Here is a 15,606-nt window from a genome sequence, read left to right on the forward strand (position 1 = left end):
TATAGAGTTTATAGTTAGAATCCTGATGATTTGTTTATGCCCTGTGTTTTCCTTGATGTTGAAATCTTATTTTTATAGTAATGTCTCACCTGGATCGGTGGATGTTTTTACCTGTTTTTTAGCACTATTAAGGCAACATATAAGCTAGACTTGTGACATTTTTTAACTTCACTTGGTAATTTTATAAATACTGAAAACTACTCAGCTATAGTTTGTTCACACAGAACTGAAGCTAGTAGTGCTGTAACTGCCAGAGACCTTAAAATATCAGCAGTGACATAAGTGACCGTTAGTGACATTAAGCTGGCAGGCACTGGGTTAAACTCACCTCAACTTTAAGGCGTGCGATTGAAAGGACTAATAGAAATGAAGAATATTGCTAAATACATAGCGAGTTATCCATGCAGCCAGAACCTGCCATATCTAGTAACCAGCTTTCAGCTACAAAGTGATGTGCACATGTGCAATGGGTCTCACTTGTTGACGGGGCTTTAGAATAGTGACACTGAGCACATTACCATACTGATGTTAGCATGCAGTTGGCACAACTGCATGAAGAGCAGCTAGCATGCATAACGTTCTTACAATATTTTCAAGTTAGCTTTCAGAGACGTTGTAGTGAAAGCTTATAGCCTTTATCTGTTTCAACCAAGTAAGGTTCATAATATCTTATAGTAAATTTGTGGTTTTAGCATGAAGTCAAACGCTAACCTACTGTTATTCAGGAAGTGATCCTGTAATTAATCTACATATTAATATAAATCATTTGTTAATCAAAGCTGCTGCCAGTTGTGTTTGCATTTGAAGTAAATTCATTGATTCAATTAAGAAAACAGAGTAATCCCACAGCTATCATTCTGGAAAGTTTCTTCACAAGATGCCTTGTTTTCATCCTCTCTACCTGTTTGTTATTATTCATAACATGAATTGATTTGCAGCCAACAGAAAAATGACCTGCTAATGACAAAGTTTTCCCCCCAGGATTTTTTCAGCAGCTGTGTGATTATGCATGTCCATTAACATTTGACACAGAACCCTTATTTATAAGCACTGCCAGAAGAAAGGCTTTAAACAGCCACGGGTTCATTATACTTAGGTTATTTTTGTTCCCCTTGTGATGTGTATATTAATTGACAGGGAGCTTTTGACCCCTGCTTTACGCGTGTGGGGAGAGCAAGTCCCTAATAATTCGCATACAGTGTGCAGTTATATTTTGTGAGGTCTTTATGCCACCACAATATAAAAATACATCATTCAAATTGGATATTCCCAAATTAGTTCCAAAGTCTGTTTGTGTTAGACAGATAAGTCCTTTCTTTCAGAAAATCTATAACTCAGACAGCTCCTTACAAAATAGCCTGAATAAAATGAGATTGGGATTGTTACAAAGTTACAAATTCAAGCTCTGGCAACTGAAGAGCATCTGCCGTGCTTACAGGCAAATAGCCTGAAGGCAGGAAGAGCGTGGCATTTTTTACCCTGGGGGAAAAATGCTCAGAGCATCAGCTTAAAATCTCACAAATGTGCCTGATTGGAAACTTCAGAGCAGTGGTAATGCTGTGTAATCCACAGCAGATTATAAATGACAAGTTGACATTTTTGAAAGTACAACGTGAATTTCATTTTGATATTTTTTCAGTAAAACACAGCTGTGCTTGGAGTAATGACCCATACCAAGAAAACCATGCATAACAAGTATTTATCATCAGCTCCCAAAAGAGCAAAACTAAATTATGGTGAAATAAGGAGTTATGGACAATGAGACTGGCCAGGAGTCAACATTATACAAAGGTTTCTAGAGTGTTTATCAGATTATATATTAAATGATTATTTAGTAAGCCTGGCACAGATGAAACCATCTGTCAAACGCTGGTGGAAAACCAGTAATCAGGTCAGATTACTGGTCAGTAACCAGTAATCATAGAAATTCCCAGTATTTCTCATTTTTGTCTATCATTGTGTTCCAGTTCTGTACTTCTATTAGTACACTTTAACTACTTTGTATTGACAGCATGCATATAGACCAAGTAATGCCAAAAAAATGACCCTCATCTTTTTGACCATTGTCACCCATACATGGGTGAGGAAATATCATTGGCTTTTGATTGGCTCGTTGGGTACTTTGAGGTACTTTTAGTATATTTCATGTAATCAACGTGAACACGTGTATGCACTAAAAATATAGTGAAATGGGGCAAGATACATGTCTTAGTAACAAGAGAGTCCTTGTGGATTATTTTGAAGCAAGGAGATCCGTAACTTAAATTCCAAGAGTTACTGGGACGTGAAACCACAAGTACAGAGTAGACTGTTGTTGACTTTGCCCCAAAAAAAGGTTTGAAATTACTTTTCCCAGTATATGCTCAGTCACCTGACATTCATCCAAGCAGAGGTCATAAAAAGGTTGGACGACCGCCGTGTGTGACTTACAGAATTGTCATGTAGATTTTTATCTATGATTTTATCATCTATCGCTCTTATAATGTTTGTGGTCTTTTTAAATTGATGACACTTTCATATTGTGGTAGAAGTAGCTCATGATTATTTTGTGATACACTAGTTTGATTGTGTGGTTGTATGGTTGGATAATTAATGATTTAATACATTTTCAAACCACAGAATATTGATAAAATATCTTAGTACATAGCATTAATAAGGCTTTCATATCTCTGAATTGTTTACCTATATGTATAGTTCCAATTCACGGATCTTCATGCATTCAAAATTCTCATATTTAGACAAGTTTAACAATTAATCAGTACCATTAATGTGGTTTCTCTGTTTTGTAGTTCAAAGACCTTCTGCTTTTTGCATGGAGCAATAAACCCGTGTATACTTATAAAAGTACAGGTTTGACGTTGAGCATGTTAACCAACCTGTTTCACTGATTGTTGAGACGGACTTTATAAATCATGTTTCTTCAGGCCTTGTGTTCTAAGTGCTATGTTACCTTGACAGTCAGGTCGGTCCAAAGGGATGCGCACTGTGTCCCCATGCTACTTCTAAAGAAGGGTTTCCATGGTGAAGCCGGATGAGAAAGCATTAAGTGGCATTGTTTGCATACGCATGTGTATGTGTGTGCATCAATGAATCGCTCAGCTGGTGAAAGTGCTGGCCGGTGTGGCAGCAGTGTTTGTGGAGACCTCGCCTGATCACAAGGTCGGATATATTATAGCTGTATTAAATTTACAGATTCTAAGCTGCATACAGCTCCAATCTTATGACGTGCATTAAAGATTCATTCACACTGGGGAGCTTGCTGCAAACAGAAACACACATAAGCCTATATCTGCACAAACGCATGCATAAACACAGCATACAAATTTGCACTACCTCCCAGCTGGAACCAAGGTGGGGGGGGCTGAGTTTGTTTACTAAAGAAATGACAGTAATGGTGTTGACGAGGAGTTTGCTTTTGTTACTTGTATAGCTTAAGCTATCTCTAGAGCCACAATGAGGATTTGTCACCCGGTTGTGAGACATTGAGCTATTCATATGCATGACAGTCAACCTTTACTGCTTTCTAAATTTGGGCAAAGCCAACAGAGGCAGAAAAAAGGGAGAGAGACAGAGAAAGTGAGAGGCAGTGAAGATGAAATTCCAATAAGTTTCTTTTTTTAATCAAACTGTGAAAGAAACTCAGAAAAGAAAAAGAACTGGTGTTTGTGGGTGTGTTGGCACAGGATACATGCATGTATTTCAATACAGTTTCATTTAACTGTATGTAGGTTTTGACAGAAAATCTCAGATTCACACATTTGGGAGCACTTCAGTGTCTTTGGGCATGAGACCAAATACGAATGCACTCAGATGGCTCATGCTTCACACAAGGATTCACTATCACACAGACTGGTTTGATTGAAGAGTAGATTTTTAAAGGAGTTGCATTAAACTTGTTCATCATGACCTGCAAGTGTCTAAAATGACTTGATTGGATTATCCTTTTGTATGTGTCAATATCACAGCAGGCACACAGGTAACAAATAGTCTGACAGTAGTGAGGAAGCACAAATGTTGCTGATGTTTACGGTGGTTTCTGTGAGAAATGCTGTCTCCCACATCAGCTTTAGTCACAAAAATGCAGTTGCATAATTGCCTGTTTTCACGCATGTAATTCCCAAAAGGATGGAGAATCAATCCATTCCACAGCTGTCAGAAAAGAAAAATGGCCACTTTCAGAATTTCTCTTTAGCTGGGTCCAAAAGAGCATTTACAGAGTCTCTGAATAACTCCCATTTGGCTTTATTAGCATAGCAAAAGATGGAAACGAAGGGATGATATTACCGATCACAAATTCATATTTCATATAAAATACACATTATTGTATAAATAAAGTTGTTGTATTCTTACCCATATGTAGTTGTGACCCATGTATCCGACACTCTATGGCATTCCAGTCACTAAGCTGCCCACCCTCTGTTCCCTCCTCACCAGCTGAAGTCTGCCTGGTAACCCAAAGGTGCAGACCTGCCAGCTGTCATGCATCTGGCTCTATGGGGAAGAGCCACATCCAATCCGCACGCATTAGACACTGAAATCCCTTTCTCCAGTTGTCCCTCGCTGCGAATGTCCACTCGTCCTGTTTGAAATATGGATAAGCTGTCAGCGGTTTGTCTCCAGCTCTCTGAGGCGGCACCTGGCATGCATGTTTAAATCATGTCAGCAGACATGACCTGGGGCATGGTCACTTTCCAGCTCGCCAGCAGTAAAGTGGGCTCACTCACATTCACTGGTTTGGCTAATAGCGCTGAGAAAGGTTAAATATTCACAATATGAATTTTTAATGTAATAATAGCAACTAGATTAAATGTATTAATAAATACATTTGGAGTCAGAGATACAATTCAGCTGTTTGTAAACGGGCTGGTTCCACAATACACACCAGCACTACTGTTCTACTCCTAAGTGCTTTTCTATCTAACATTCACACGAACACATCAGAGGCTTGGAGTTCAGCGCCTGGGCATGCTGGAGTGGAGCAGTCAGCGATCGAACAACCAGCCTAATTAGTAGATGACCTGCGCTACCTCCTGAGCTACAGCCACCATTGTAAACTACAAACATGTCCACCAATATGTCTTAGACAACTCCTACAGCTCAATTAACATCTCAGCTATTGATTCACTTGTTCGACCTGTTCCAAATAGTTGCTTTGTTGTCAACAGATCATAAATTATGCAACATTTTAGCTGTTTACAGTTTATAATTGAGTCAGCTAAGAAACACCACATCTAGGAATAGCTATATGTAGGGGCGAGAAAAAAAAGCAGTCAACAGAGGCAGAAAAAAGGGAGAGAGACAGAGAAAGTGAGAGGCAGTGAAGATGAAATTCCAATAAGTTTCTTTTTTTAATCAAACTGTGAAAGAAACTCAGAAAAGAAAAAGAATTGGTGTTTGTGGGTGTGTTGGCACAGGATACATGCATGTATTTCAATACAGTTTCATGTAACTGTATGTAGGTTTTGACAGAAAATCTCAGAGTTCCAGCGAGGAAATGGATTCACACATTTGGGAGCACTTCAGTGTCTTTGGGCATGAGACCAAATACGAATGCACTCAGATGGCTCATGCTTCACACAAGGATTCACTATCACACACACTGGTTTGATTGAAGAGTAGATTTTTAAAGGAGTTGCATTAAACTTGTTCATCATAACGTACGGCATAACAACATGGTATGCAGGGTGTTCAGCTGCGGACAGGAAAGTACTGCAGAGGGTCACCAACACAGCCCAGAAGATCACTGGCTGCTCTCTGCCCAGCCTGGAGGTCACTGCAAACTCTCGGTACCTCAGCAGAGCTGACAATATCATCAAGGACCACTCTCACCCCAGCAACCAACTGTTTGAACTATTACCGTCAGGCCGACGGTACAGGTCACATAAAACCAGGACAAACAGATTCAGGGATAGCTTCTTTCCCAGAGCTATCACCGTAGTAAATAAGCACAAAAACAATTGAACCTGCTTAGCTATACCATACCGTCACTGCCATTATATTATGCTGCTATTCATACTGTCATTATATTAATGCTGCTATCCTGTATATATCGTACTTACTATTGTTTGAGTACTTGCGATTGTTTTATTGTACTTTTTATATTTTACATTTATATTTACTATTGAATCTTGCACCAAGGGAGTGGCACTCCAATTTCGTTGTACTCTGTACAATGACAATAAAGGCTATTCTATTCTATAAGGAATAGCTATATGTAGGAGCGAAAAAAAAGCAGTCAAGGCTACAGAGACTCTCAGAACCACATCATTGGTTTGTGCCTCTGAAAATTCACTGTACACTAACTGATCAGAAGCAGCAAGCAAACAGATAAAATGTCATCAACACCCTGATGTAAAATGTTTTCCACTTTTTATCATTTTCCACCTGAAAAATTGACACAAGTTACATTGCTCTGCTACCACAGTGAAAACTGTCTTTATATTACTAATATGTTTAACTACTAATTTAACCAACTATGTCTTGATAGACTGATACAAAAATACACAAATATTAATTAATTTACTTCTTTTTAAAGTGTATCCATCATCAGTTGAAAAATGAAGACGTTAGGATACGTTGGCGTGGACAAACATGTGGATTTGTCCAAAGGGGACATAGAGTTGGAGTCAACTATGGTTCCGCTCCACTCAGAGTCCCAGTGAACCACAACGGTTGAAACGGCTTGCACATGAAACAAAAGAATGCCTTCTGCCAAAAAGAAATAAAATCTGATGTCTAATAGATGTGATAGACTACAAAACTCAGGCCTATTTCTAGTCTTCTGTTTAGTGTGCATATTGAATTGTATGGAAACAAATGATAAATGGAACGTAGGGTTAGAACATTTTTTTTAATATAACAAACAAAACCTTTAATGAGTCTGTTAATTTCAGGTTATGACCTTATACGTCTCACCCTGTTGTTTTCTAGATAGTAACTCCTTTTTGTGTTTGCAGCAGTGATGCACATGAGTTTATTGGAAAAACATCCAGAGTGCTTTCTGTTCCACTGTTTGCTTGATTTAATCATCGTGTGTCTGAAATCAATCCACAAGAGCAGGTTTGTGTACATGTCGATGAATATTAGGAACAAGCAGCTTCCGAAGTGACTTGATGCAGGCGAGGACCTCGCATCTACATACAAACACCTGTGCAGGCAAACACTAAACACTCAGCACTTTAAGTTTCAGTCTGTGTGTGTCAGCACTGTCTACACCCACTAGGTGCCTGCTGTTGATCCTCTCCTGTATCATTTGGATGCTGGTATCGGCTGGTGCGTTTCACTCGCTGTCACCTTGCCACTCCAGCTATCTGACTCTCCCCTGCCATTTGCTTCTTTGTCTTTTAGCCCCGACACTGTCTCTCTCTGTTTTTAGTGCAGCTGTATTTGCATGTCTCGCCCCACGACCTTGAGTGTGTGAGTCACAAGGGGATGGAGAACAATTTTACTGAGGCCGCACTGTGGTTTTTTGCAAGTGTAAACAACTTATTCTCAGTCGGCCCGCTGGCTGCTCAGCTCAGCTCTCAGTCAATAGGCACAAGATAATGTTTATTCGTGCACGCAACCAGCGCATTCCCCTGACGGACTCAACGCCCCCAGCAACCAGCTCCTTCTCTTCCACTTCCCTGGTTCTCGCTCTCTTTCTCTCCTCTGCCAAGAGTCTGTTTGCATTATCACCAGAGACAGGCTGCTCCCTGTAGAGCAACGAGACAGAAACCCTGTCGATCTCACCTGAATGATCCCTGTTGCATTTGCAGAGAACCGACATCAGTCCGTAGTGTGTTACACCTTCCAGAAAGGTTTCTTTGCAGTAATATGCCAAGCAGGACGGGCCAAAGAATTAAATAAAGTGCAGGAATGGGGAAAGAAGGGGGATGATGGAGGGAACAGAGGAAGAGCAAAGGCAAAGTGGCAGGAGGGGGTTAACACTGACCACGTCTGCATTTGAAAGATGTCTTCAATTGTGCATGCATGGGTCCAGAATGGGTTTTGAGGGTGGTGGAAATAAAAGAGAATGTCATTCTCCACTCTATCTCTCCCTGTGTCTTGCTTACTTCCTTCTTCTTTTTCTATCTCCTTGTCCCCGCCTTTCTCCACAGGCTCTCCAGCCACCTCTCATCCCCCTATTATTAGGGCCCAGTAATGAAATGTGGAGTGTCTCGTATTGGTGCCTGGGCCCCAGCAAACTATATTAGTGTGTAAATGGTGTGAGAGTAATGAGAAAGCTCTCAGGCCTGCTGGGAAGACTGGACCACGAGGCTCGTGTTTTGTCTGTGTGTGTATGTGCGCCTGGATGTAATGTGCATGTGCATCAAGTGAATAACAAGAGACGTTGGGTGGAGAGGGGTCCTGGCTCATGGGGGCCAGAGTGGTGTTTCTTTCTCAGATGCCAATTCTGCAATTGTTAGCCTCCAACAGAAGAGAAGCTTGGAAAATCTATTTGGTCAGGAGCACACAATCTGAAAAGTGGCCTAAAGCATCAATGTCAGTGTCTCTATGTGATTCATTCAGTTTAAGTCTTTTTAAGGTGAATAATGCAGGCTTAGCAAAAGGATTTATGCTTTGTACCTTAACACCCGGCTTCATTAAATTGGTTGCTACATTTTGCCATCGCTAAAATCTGTCCACCTTTCTTAAAGCAGCGTTTCTCAGTCCTCTGGACACCAAGTACATCTAGTTTTTAATCCTATTTTAGCTATAATTAGCCTCTGTTTAACCGTCAAGCATTAAGACCAGCAGGCTCTGGATCCTCGTAACGTTTCATCTTCTTTTTTAACGTCCCAGAAGGGGAATACCTGCTCCTTTCTTCAGCACTGTCTCCTTGCATAATGCATAAGTGCCTAATGCTCATACAAATGGCTAGGACCACTGGCTATGTAATAAAGGGTTGTGTGTGAATGTGTCTGGCTGATATCATTCCATTTCCGCTGGCCTGGAGGCCCTGACGGAGAAGAGACAAGACAGACACGCTCCATCCAGTAAATACTCTTTTCATGGCTTTACTTTTTTCCCCTTCTCTTTAGATTTGCTGCCTAAGTCAGTGGAAAGTGTCTTCATCTTCCAGGAGGCGAGCGAAGGTGAGCCGAACGCGGCCACCCCGGCGTACGATGCCATCGTTGTGGAGCAGTGGACCGTCATCGATGTGAGTGGAGGGATTTTTGCTTTGTCCTAGGTTATGTTCTGTCTGTCACTAGTAGAGGGGGATTTATGCTCTTGTACATTTCATACATGTGACTGTTTTGGAATTGGAGATTTTGATATTTTAAAGGATGTACAGTCACACATTGAAAGCCAGAGTCCAGTCTGTGCCCCCCTCTCTAAGAGTATAGTCCTTTAGCAATGAAGTCAGTTATCGCTTAGATATCGTGGCCCTTCAGCCAACCGTTTCCTTACAACCCAAAGGCAAATCGGACAAATCTCAATTTATGGGACATGTGTCGCAGTCGCTCCCCTTATCAGGAGCAAACAAGCCTTTATCTACGTGATGATTAGTGTCTCTCCTCAACAAGTTCCGAGCTGGAAATTCATTCCTGTCTGGAGTGGAAGGATTTGTGGCCATTTCGTTGCCTTTCATCTGTATGTATGTGTGTGTCTGCATGTATACATGCTTGCGCATGCAGCTGAGTGTGGACGAGCTCGGTTTTGTGTGTCTGTGTTTTCAGATGCTATCTCTGTAATTGAATTTAGACTTTTTGCAGCCGGTAGCTGTCCAAGTGTGAAAGGAGACTTTTGTCCCCCAAATGTGGCTCTCTGATTGACCAGCCCAGCACCGATGGCCATATGTGCCACTAAAAAGACTCCTGCAGTCATCTGGCAGGAGCAGTACAGCCTCCCCTCGTCTGGGTGAATGGTAATACTGTTACAGCTTAATGGCTTTCAAGACTTCCTCAGACACATTAACCGAGAATGATGCCAAACTAACGCCCAGTTTTCCAGGAGATCCAATCAGCTCCTCCACTGGGACTTTATCAAAAACCGTTTCACCCCACCGATCTGCACCATGCCAAATCAGATTGACAACACACTCTGTCAGGGCGATCAGGGCTGCACATCATCCCCATTATTTGTGATAACTGCCGAAAATTGATATGCAAAGTATCCTCACAGCTCATTATTGTTTTGGTGCCAGGATAATTAAAATGAAAAAAAAAAAAGGCTGAATGTTGATTGAAGGTGTTTTTCTTCTTCTTTATATACGTCAATTTCTTTTCCCCTCAGTGCTTAACATACTTATTTATCCAAAATGCTGACAGGTTGTAGGATTTATGAAGCTCAGAGAAAAAGAGTGATAAAACAAATCACTTGAGTGAGGGCATGTGACCATTTATATTGTCATTAAGTAGGAGTGTATCATCTCAGGAATGTCAGTGCTCATCAGTGAAGGGATAAAAATGTCTTTAGTTTCACTTATGAACGAGCTGAATCTGGATGTGAGTTGGATGTGAAAAGTGCTGAGCTTTTAATGCTATATCTCAACCAAAGTGCAAAATAGTGCTATAGTAGACCCTTTTTTCTACACCATTAAAAGTAGAAAAACGAGTCTACTATAGTAAATGTAATAATAACAAAAGTCATACAATTTTAAAAATAATTGGTAAACATATTTTCAGCATTTTCTCATTCAAAAGCATCAAATACTGCCACTGTCAGATGTTACAGAGATACCCACAAGATTTTCTTTGGCATTGTGGCTCTCTCACCGGGCAGCAGCGTTGGACATCGAGTGTGGAAACGCGCTCATTAAGAGGATGGAAAGGCAATAAGTTAGATTTTTGTGAGCCAGGGTGATTGATAAAATGTTAATTTCAGCATCCAGAAATTATTTAAAAAAAAATTTAAAAAGTAATAATAAAAATGAAATATTCAGTCATTTGTTACACACCCAGTTTTGCCCTCCCTGAAAGCTCAAAGTCACTGTTTAGTTCAGCTGGAGCAAAGATGCTACAAAGAGCGCATTTGGCCAACAGGATCTATAAAAGAGAAGCAAAAGTCATAGAAGGTTTCAGTAGGTGGACTTGCTGAAGGATCATTAACAGATGCCTGCAGATGACTTTGTCTCCGAGGGTCTCTCACCCAGCTGTGTGTGACGGAGGTGATAGTTGGTTATCAGCTTTGACTCTACAGTGCTCATCCCGTGGCTACTGTACAGGCCTCTCCTGGTTCCCCCATCCATATGCAGGTGCAGGCATCCTGCAGTGGAGACTGCAAAGTGACAGGGATCAAAAAAGCCACAATAGGAAATTAGGCAATCTATTCAAAAACTATGGGGCCTAACTGCCTATTGGAACTTAGCTCTTTTTTTTTTAGTTATTTGTTTTTAATTAGATTTTTATTATGTTGTTAAAATAGCCGGAACAATGACACTAAGAGGCTACCAATTAAATGACAAGAAAATGTTTGTCTTATAAGGACATTCATTTAGTTTAATGCAGTTTTAATAAGAAATTATTTGACAAAAACAGCTGTGAGAGACAAACAAATATTCATAGGGCAAAATATTCTGACTTCAAAGCAAATTAAAGGAAAGAGAAGAAAACAACCAAGAACAATAAATGTCAAACTGACAAACTAAGACGTAAGTGCTATGGGAACCGTTTCTGTTAAATGACAGCAGAGCAGCGCCTTGAGGGAAACGGCACAAAAAACAACAAAATGCATCCAGTGACAATCAAGAGAAATAAATTGAAAGCATGCGTAAAGTGGGTGAAGCATGTAGATGTGCATAAAAATGCCATCAGTGCTAAAAAGCTCCTGCAGACATTTCCTTTAGCAAACAGATTTTGGTCAGGTGTCTGATGAATACTTGTTTCAATATGAGCAAAAAAAAAAAACACTCAAATATGAAACATATGGATTGTGGTGAAGTGTCTGAAAAGGAATAACTCATCAAGAGTCTCTGGTATGAAACTCCAATTAGGCCCAGTTTCTCATCTCTCATGTCCTATGGGAAAATCAATACAGACACTGCCTCGAAACTAATGTAGTGAAAGCCCTCCTTTCTTTCACTGAGCTTCACAGGAGCAATAACCAAAGAAAACATGTGCATCTGCACACTTCAGTCAAGGTTGGTCTTAATATGTTTGCTCGCCATGAGTCACTGCAGGAGAATTTATTTATCAAGAGGAACAAAGTGCATTAGTGTTGTGCTTCAGTCTTTCTGTATATAGATAAAGCAGGCAAAGAGAACCAGAGCCACAAAAACACCTGTGCGTGTGTGTGTGTGTGTGTGTGTGTGTGTGTGTGTGTGTGTGTGTGTGTGTGTGTGTGTGTGTGTGTGTTTTATTAAAAGATGAAGTGATATTCAGCTTAGTGGACCTGATGTGTATGAGGAGTGTGATGTTGCTGAAAACCTTTCATACCTCTTAAAATGTTTTTTTAAATAGCCCCATTATCCACTTCAGCTTAGCTGGACACAGTGGTAGGTCTATTATGATGCATGCATGTTGTGCAATAAGTGATATTTTAAATTCTCAACATGGTACAAAGATTTTATGGATAGCTCTAAGATGCTATGGGGGAAATATTTGTTAGATAGTACATGGAAAAATGTTCTATCTAGCCCAAAGGTTAAGCCTTTACAAAATATCGTATTTATATTAAATATGGAAACTGAAGTGGGGAAACAGAAATGGGACATGTGATGCAGCTGCATTTTTTTCCTTATATCCTCCCTACCTTTTTTTAAATTCAGGTCCAGCAGTTTGCAGTTATATGATTATTGCCCAATGCGCAGTCACATGACCCAAACGTGCAGGTTTTTTGTGGTTCTACAAAAGCACAGAAAACTATTTACACCTCTTTAAAAGGAAAACTATGACTTGAAAGGTCTGAAATCAATATGAAGCCACAATAACTGACATTCGTCTTGAAAGGGTCATTCTTAAAGGGTCAATTTACCCAGATCCCAAAAGAACACATTGACCTTTTTCACTGGTATCCAATCATGCACATAATGTTGGTTTTATATGCTTTGCTAGTATGTGGTGCAATTCAATGAAGGTGAAGGAATTTGAACAGTACAATTTCTCCAAAGGTCCAACTATCAACATAGAAAATTGAAATTACACTTCATGGTCACATACAGTACACTGGAGCTATAAGAGAAAATGTGTTTTTGCTGCTGACCCTTTGAAATACCTCTTAGCAGAGCAATAACATTGGCACGGATGTTTGCTACTCTAATTAGGTGCAGCAGAGATGCAGAATGGCTCTGCTACTCCACCTATAATCACAGCAAAATAAATAAATAAACCTTTCGAAGGAATTATTACTTCTGTGCAGGGGTTTTCAGCGTTTCATACATAACTTAGAAAAATGATAAGAGGCTCTCTGGTTACCATGAGAAACTGCCTTCTTTATGGATATTATTAGTACTGCAAGAAGATAAAACACAACTGTGTTCAGTGGCTTTGCTAAATAATTTGAAGCTGAAAGAGCTCGTTTTTCACAGAAATAGTTGTATATAAAACTGTAACTATATGTGTTTTCATCCCAGTTCCTTCCTACAGGTATTTATTGGTAATTATTGGATCTATGCCCAGTTAGTAATTTCTACATGTTTAGACAATTTCTTCCATTTTGAGGTGTAAAACAGGAGATGGTCTCTGTGTTCAGTAAACCTGTAAAATCTAAGTCGAATGAAAAACAAGTTATATTCTCTGTCTTTCTTTTTTATGGACCACAGGGTGCTGCAGACATTAGCACTGCTCTGTTTCCTTCAGCTAATTCTGTCTCGCAGTCCAAACGCATGCTTGTTAAGTTAATTGGTGACTCTAGGTTGGCTGTAGATCCAGATGTGAGGTGGATAAAGCTGTTAGTTGTCCTTACAACCAGACTATGCTGTACAAGCACCCTATCAAAAGATGATTGTTTACCGCTATATTAAGGTATAATGTAACATCTCTGACCAGATATTCAAAACTAGTCTTTGTAAGGTACAAATTAGAGTACAAATGAGCAAGCACAAATGGCAGTGCCATAGAGTGACAGGCTGTACCACCAACAGTATAGTAAGAAACTTTATTTTTGTTTGATTGATTTGACCATTAATTACAGGGGGGGCGGTTTGATTCCCCCCCCCCCTCCTGCCTGCCTGATTGTCCTTGGGCAAACCGATGAACCTTGAGCCACTTCCCACTGCAGGTCAAATACCTCCCAGTGGGACGACTCATTTTGAAACTCTTTGTCAAACTTATCTAAGGTTTAAAAGCACTATATTTGTGCAGCGTTTTTACCATCTTATGTGTCTGACTTAAGATTTTAAAAGGATCAAAAAACAGATTTTTAAAAGCTGGGTTTTGTTTTATTTTTTCAAGAAAAGAAAGCAATCTCGAGCACATACCATTTGTAAACAGTTTTTGTTATTCCTTTTGAAAACTATGGATATCATGGTACAACTGCCACTGAGTAAAATGTTCTCTTCGCCACTTCAAACACTGATATTGCCTGCTTGCTCACGCCTTGATCCCAACAACTCCTAACCCAAAAGACAAACCAGAAAATCTGCAGGGGGACTTTAGAGAAAGTGTCTCCTCCTACAGAAAAACATTAAAAGTTAATATCAGTGAAGTTCAAATTCTAGGAATGGCAGTCCAAAGTCAAAGGAAGCGAAAAGGAGCTTAAGAGCGCCAACATTGTTGTCACTCATTCCAAGAATTCACTTGCATCCCTGGCTTTGAAGAGCAGCGCTTCACAGACTCCAGAAACTAAATGATGTCTAAAATGGGATTAGGGCCCCACATCACAGCATCAGTATGGCAGTGAGGAATCTTTGAAGAAATGGTTTTAACACATCTCAGAAACACACACAAACACACACCTATTGTGTCTGTGCTCAGTCACTCCTATCGTCTGGCAATCAGGTGCACACAAAATCCCTCTCCACCGAGTTCAATAGTTTACGTTTCACATTTTATTTGTTCCGCTCGTGGTCATGGACTTTATTTCGATGGCCCTAGAAACAAAGGATACAAATTATAAAATTACATATTAAAAACATCTGATTTGGTTTATGTTCTGCGAGAGCTGTGGCCTGTGGCCTGGATGTGTACACGTACTTCAGAGAGACGATCGTTAATGTGAATCACCTCTCCATGATATCTCTATTTCCTCAGACTGAGGTGAGAGAAGAGCTGACCTACATAGAAGGAGAGTAATTTGCACTGTTCCTGCAAGTGAGAGGTCGCACCCGCTCCGTCAGGCAATGTGTCGATGATGCTGATAGCTGCAGGACAGAGGGAGAGGTTTAGGCTTATAGGGTGCAGTTTCTGTAAGGTATACAAACAGTAACATGTACCATGTAACAAAATGATAGCATTACTAAATGCACCAAATACTATTTCAACATCTTTGTATTTTTACTTCACTGTTTGTATTGCCTGGAGACTAACCAATGATCTCCTTGCTTCCATGAAACACCTCTCTCCCTTTAAATTTCTCGGATGGTTTCCTTCCAATACATTTCGTATCTCTGTAAGCCCCCAAAATGAAGGACTCAGTTGTAGAGTTTTCTTTTTCTTTTTTACTTACCAATTAATGGTCTCTGTCACATTGAAGGGTTATGGAAAACTTAAATCTAGCAATTAGTTTCATCGATGCACGATGAAA

General features: G+C 40.1%; 1 protein-coding gene across 1 annotated transcript in view; it reads left to right on the forward strand.

Moving 5' to 3' along the window:
* The window catches only part of rftn1b (raftlin, lipid raft linker 1b), a 125,050-nt gene that overhangs the window by 87,649 nt on the left and 21,795 nt on the right, over positions 1-15,606 (forward strand). The window contains exon 8 of the mRNA XM_004568534.6: positions 9,024-9,142. Within this exon, the coding sequence (XP_004568591.3) occupies positions 9,024-9,142 (119 nt within the window). The remainder of the gene's footprint in view (positions 1-9,023; positions 9,143-15,606) is intronic.

Source organism: Maylandia zebra, linkage group LG11 (genome assembly GCF_041146795.1).
Source record: "Maylandia zebra isolate NMK-2024a linkage group LG11, Mzebra_GT3a, whole genome shotgun sequence".
NCBI classification, from domain to species: Eukaryota; Metazoa; Chordata; class Actinopteri; order Cichliformes; family Cichlidae; genus Maylandia; species Maylandia zebra.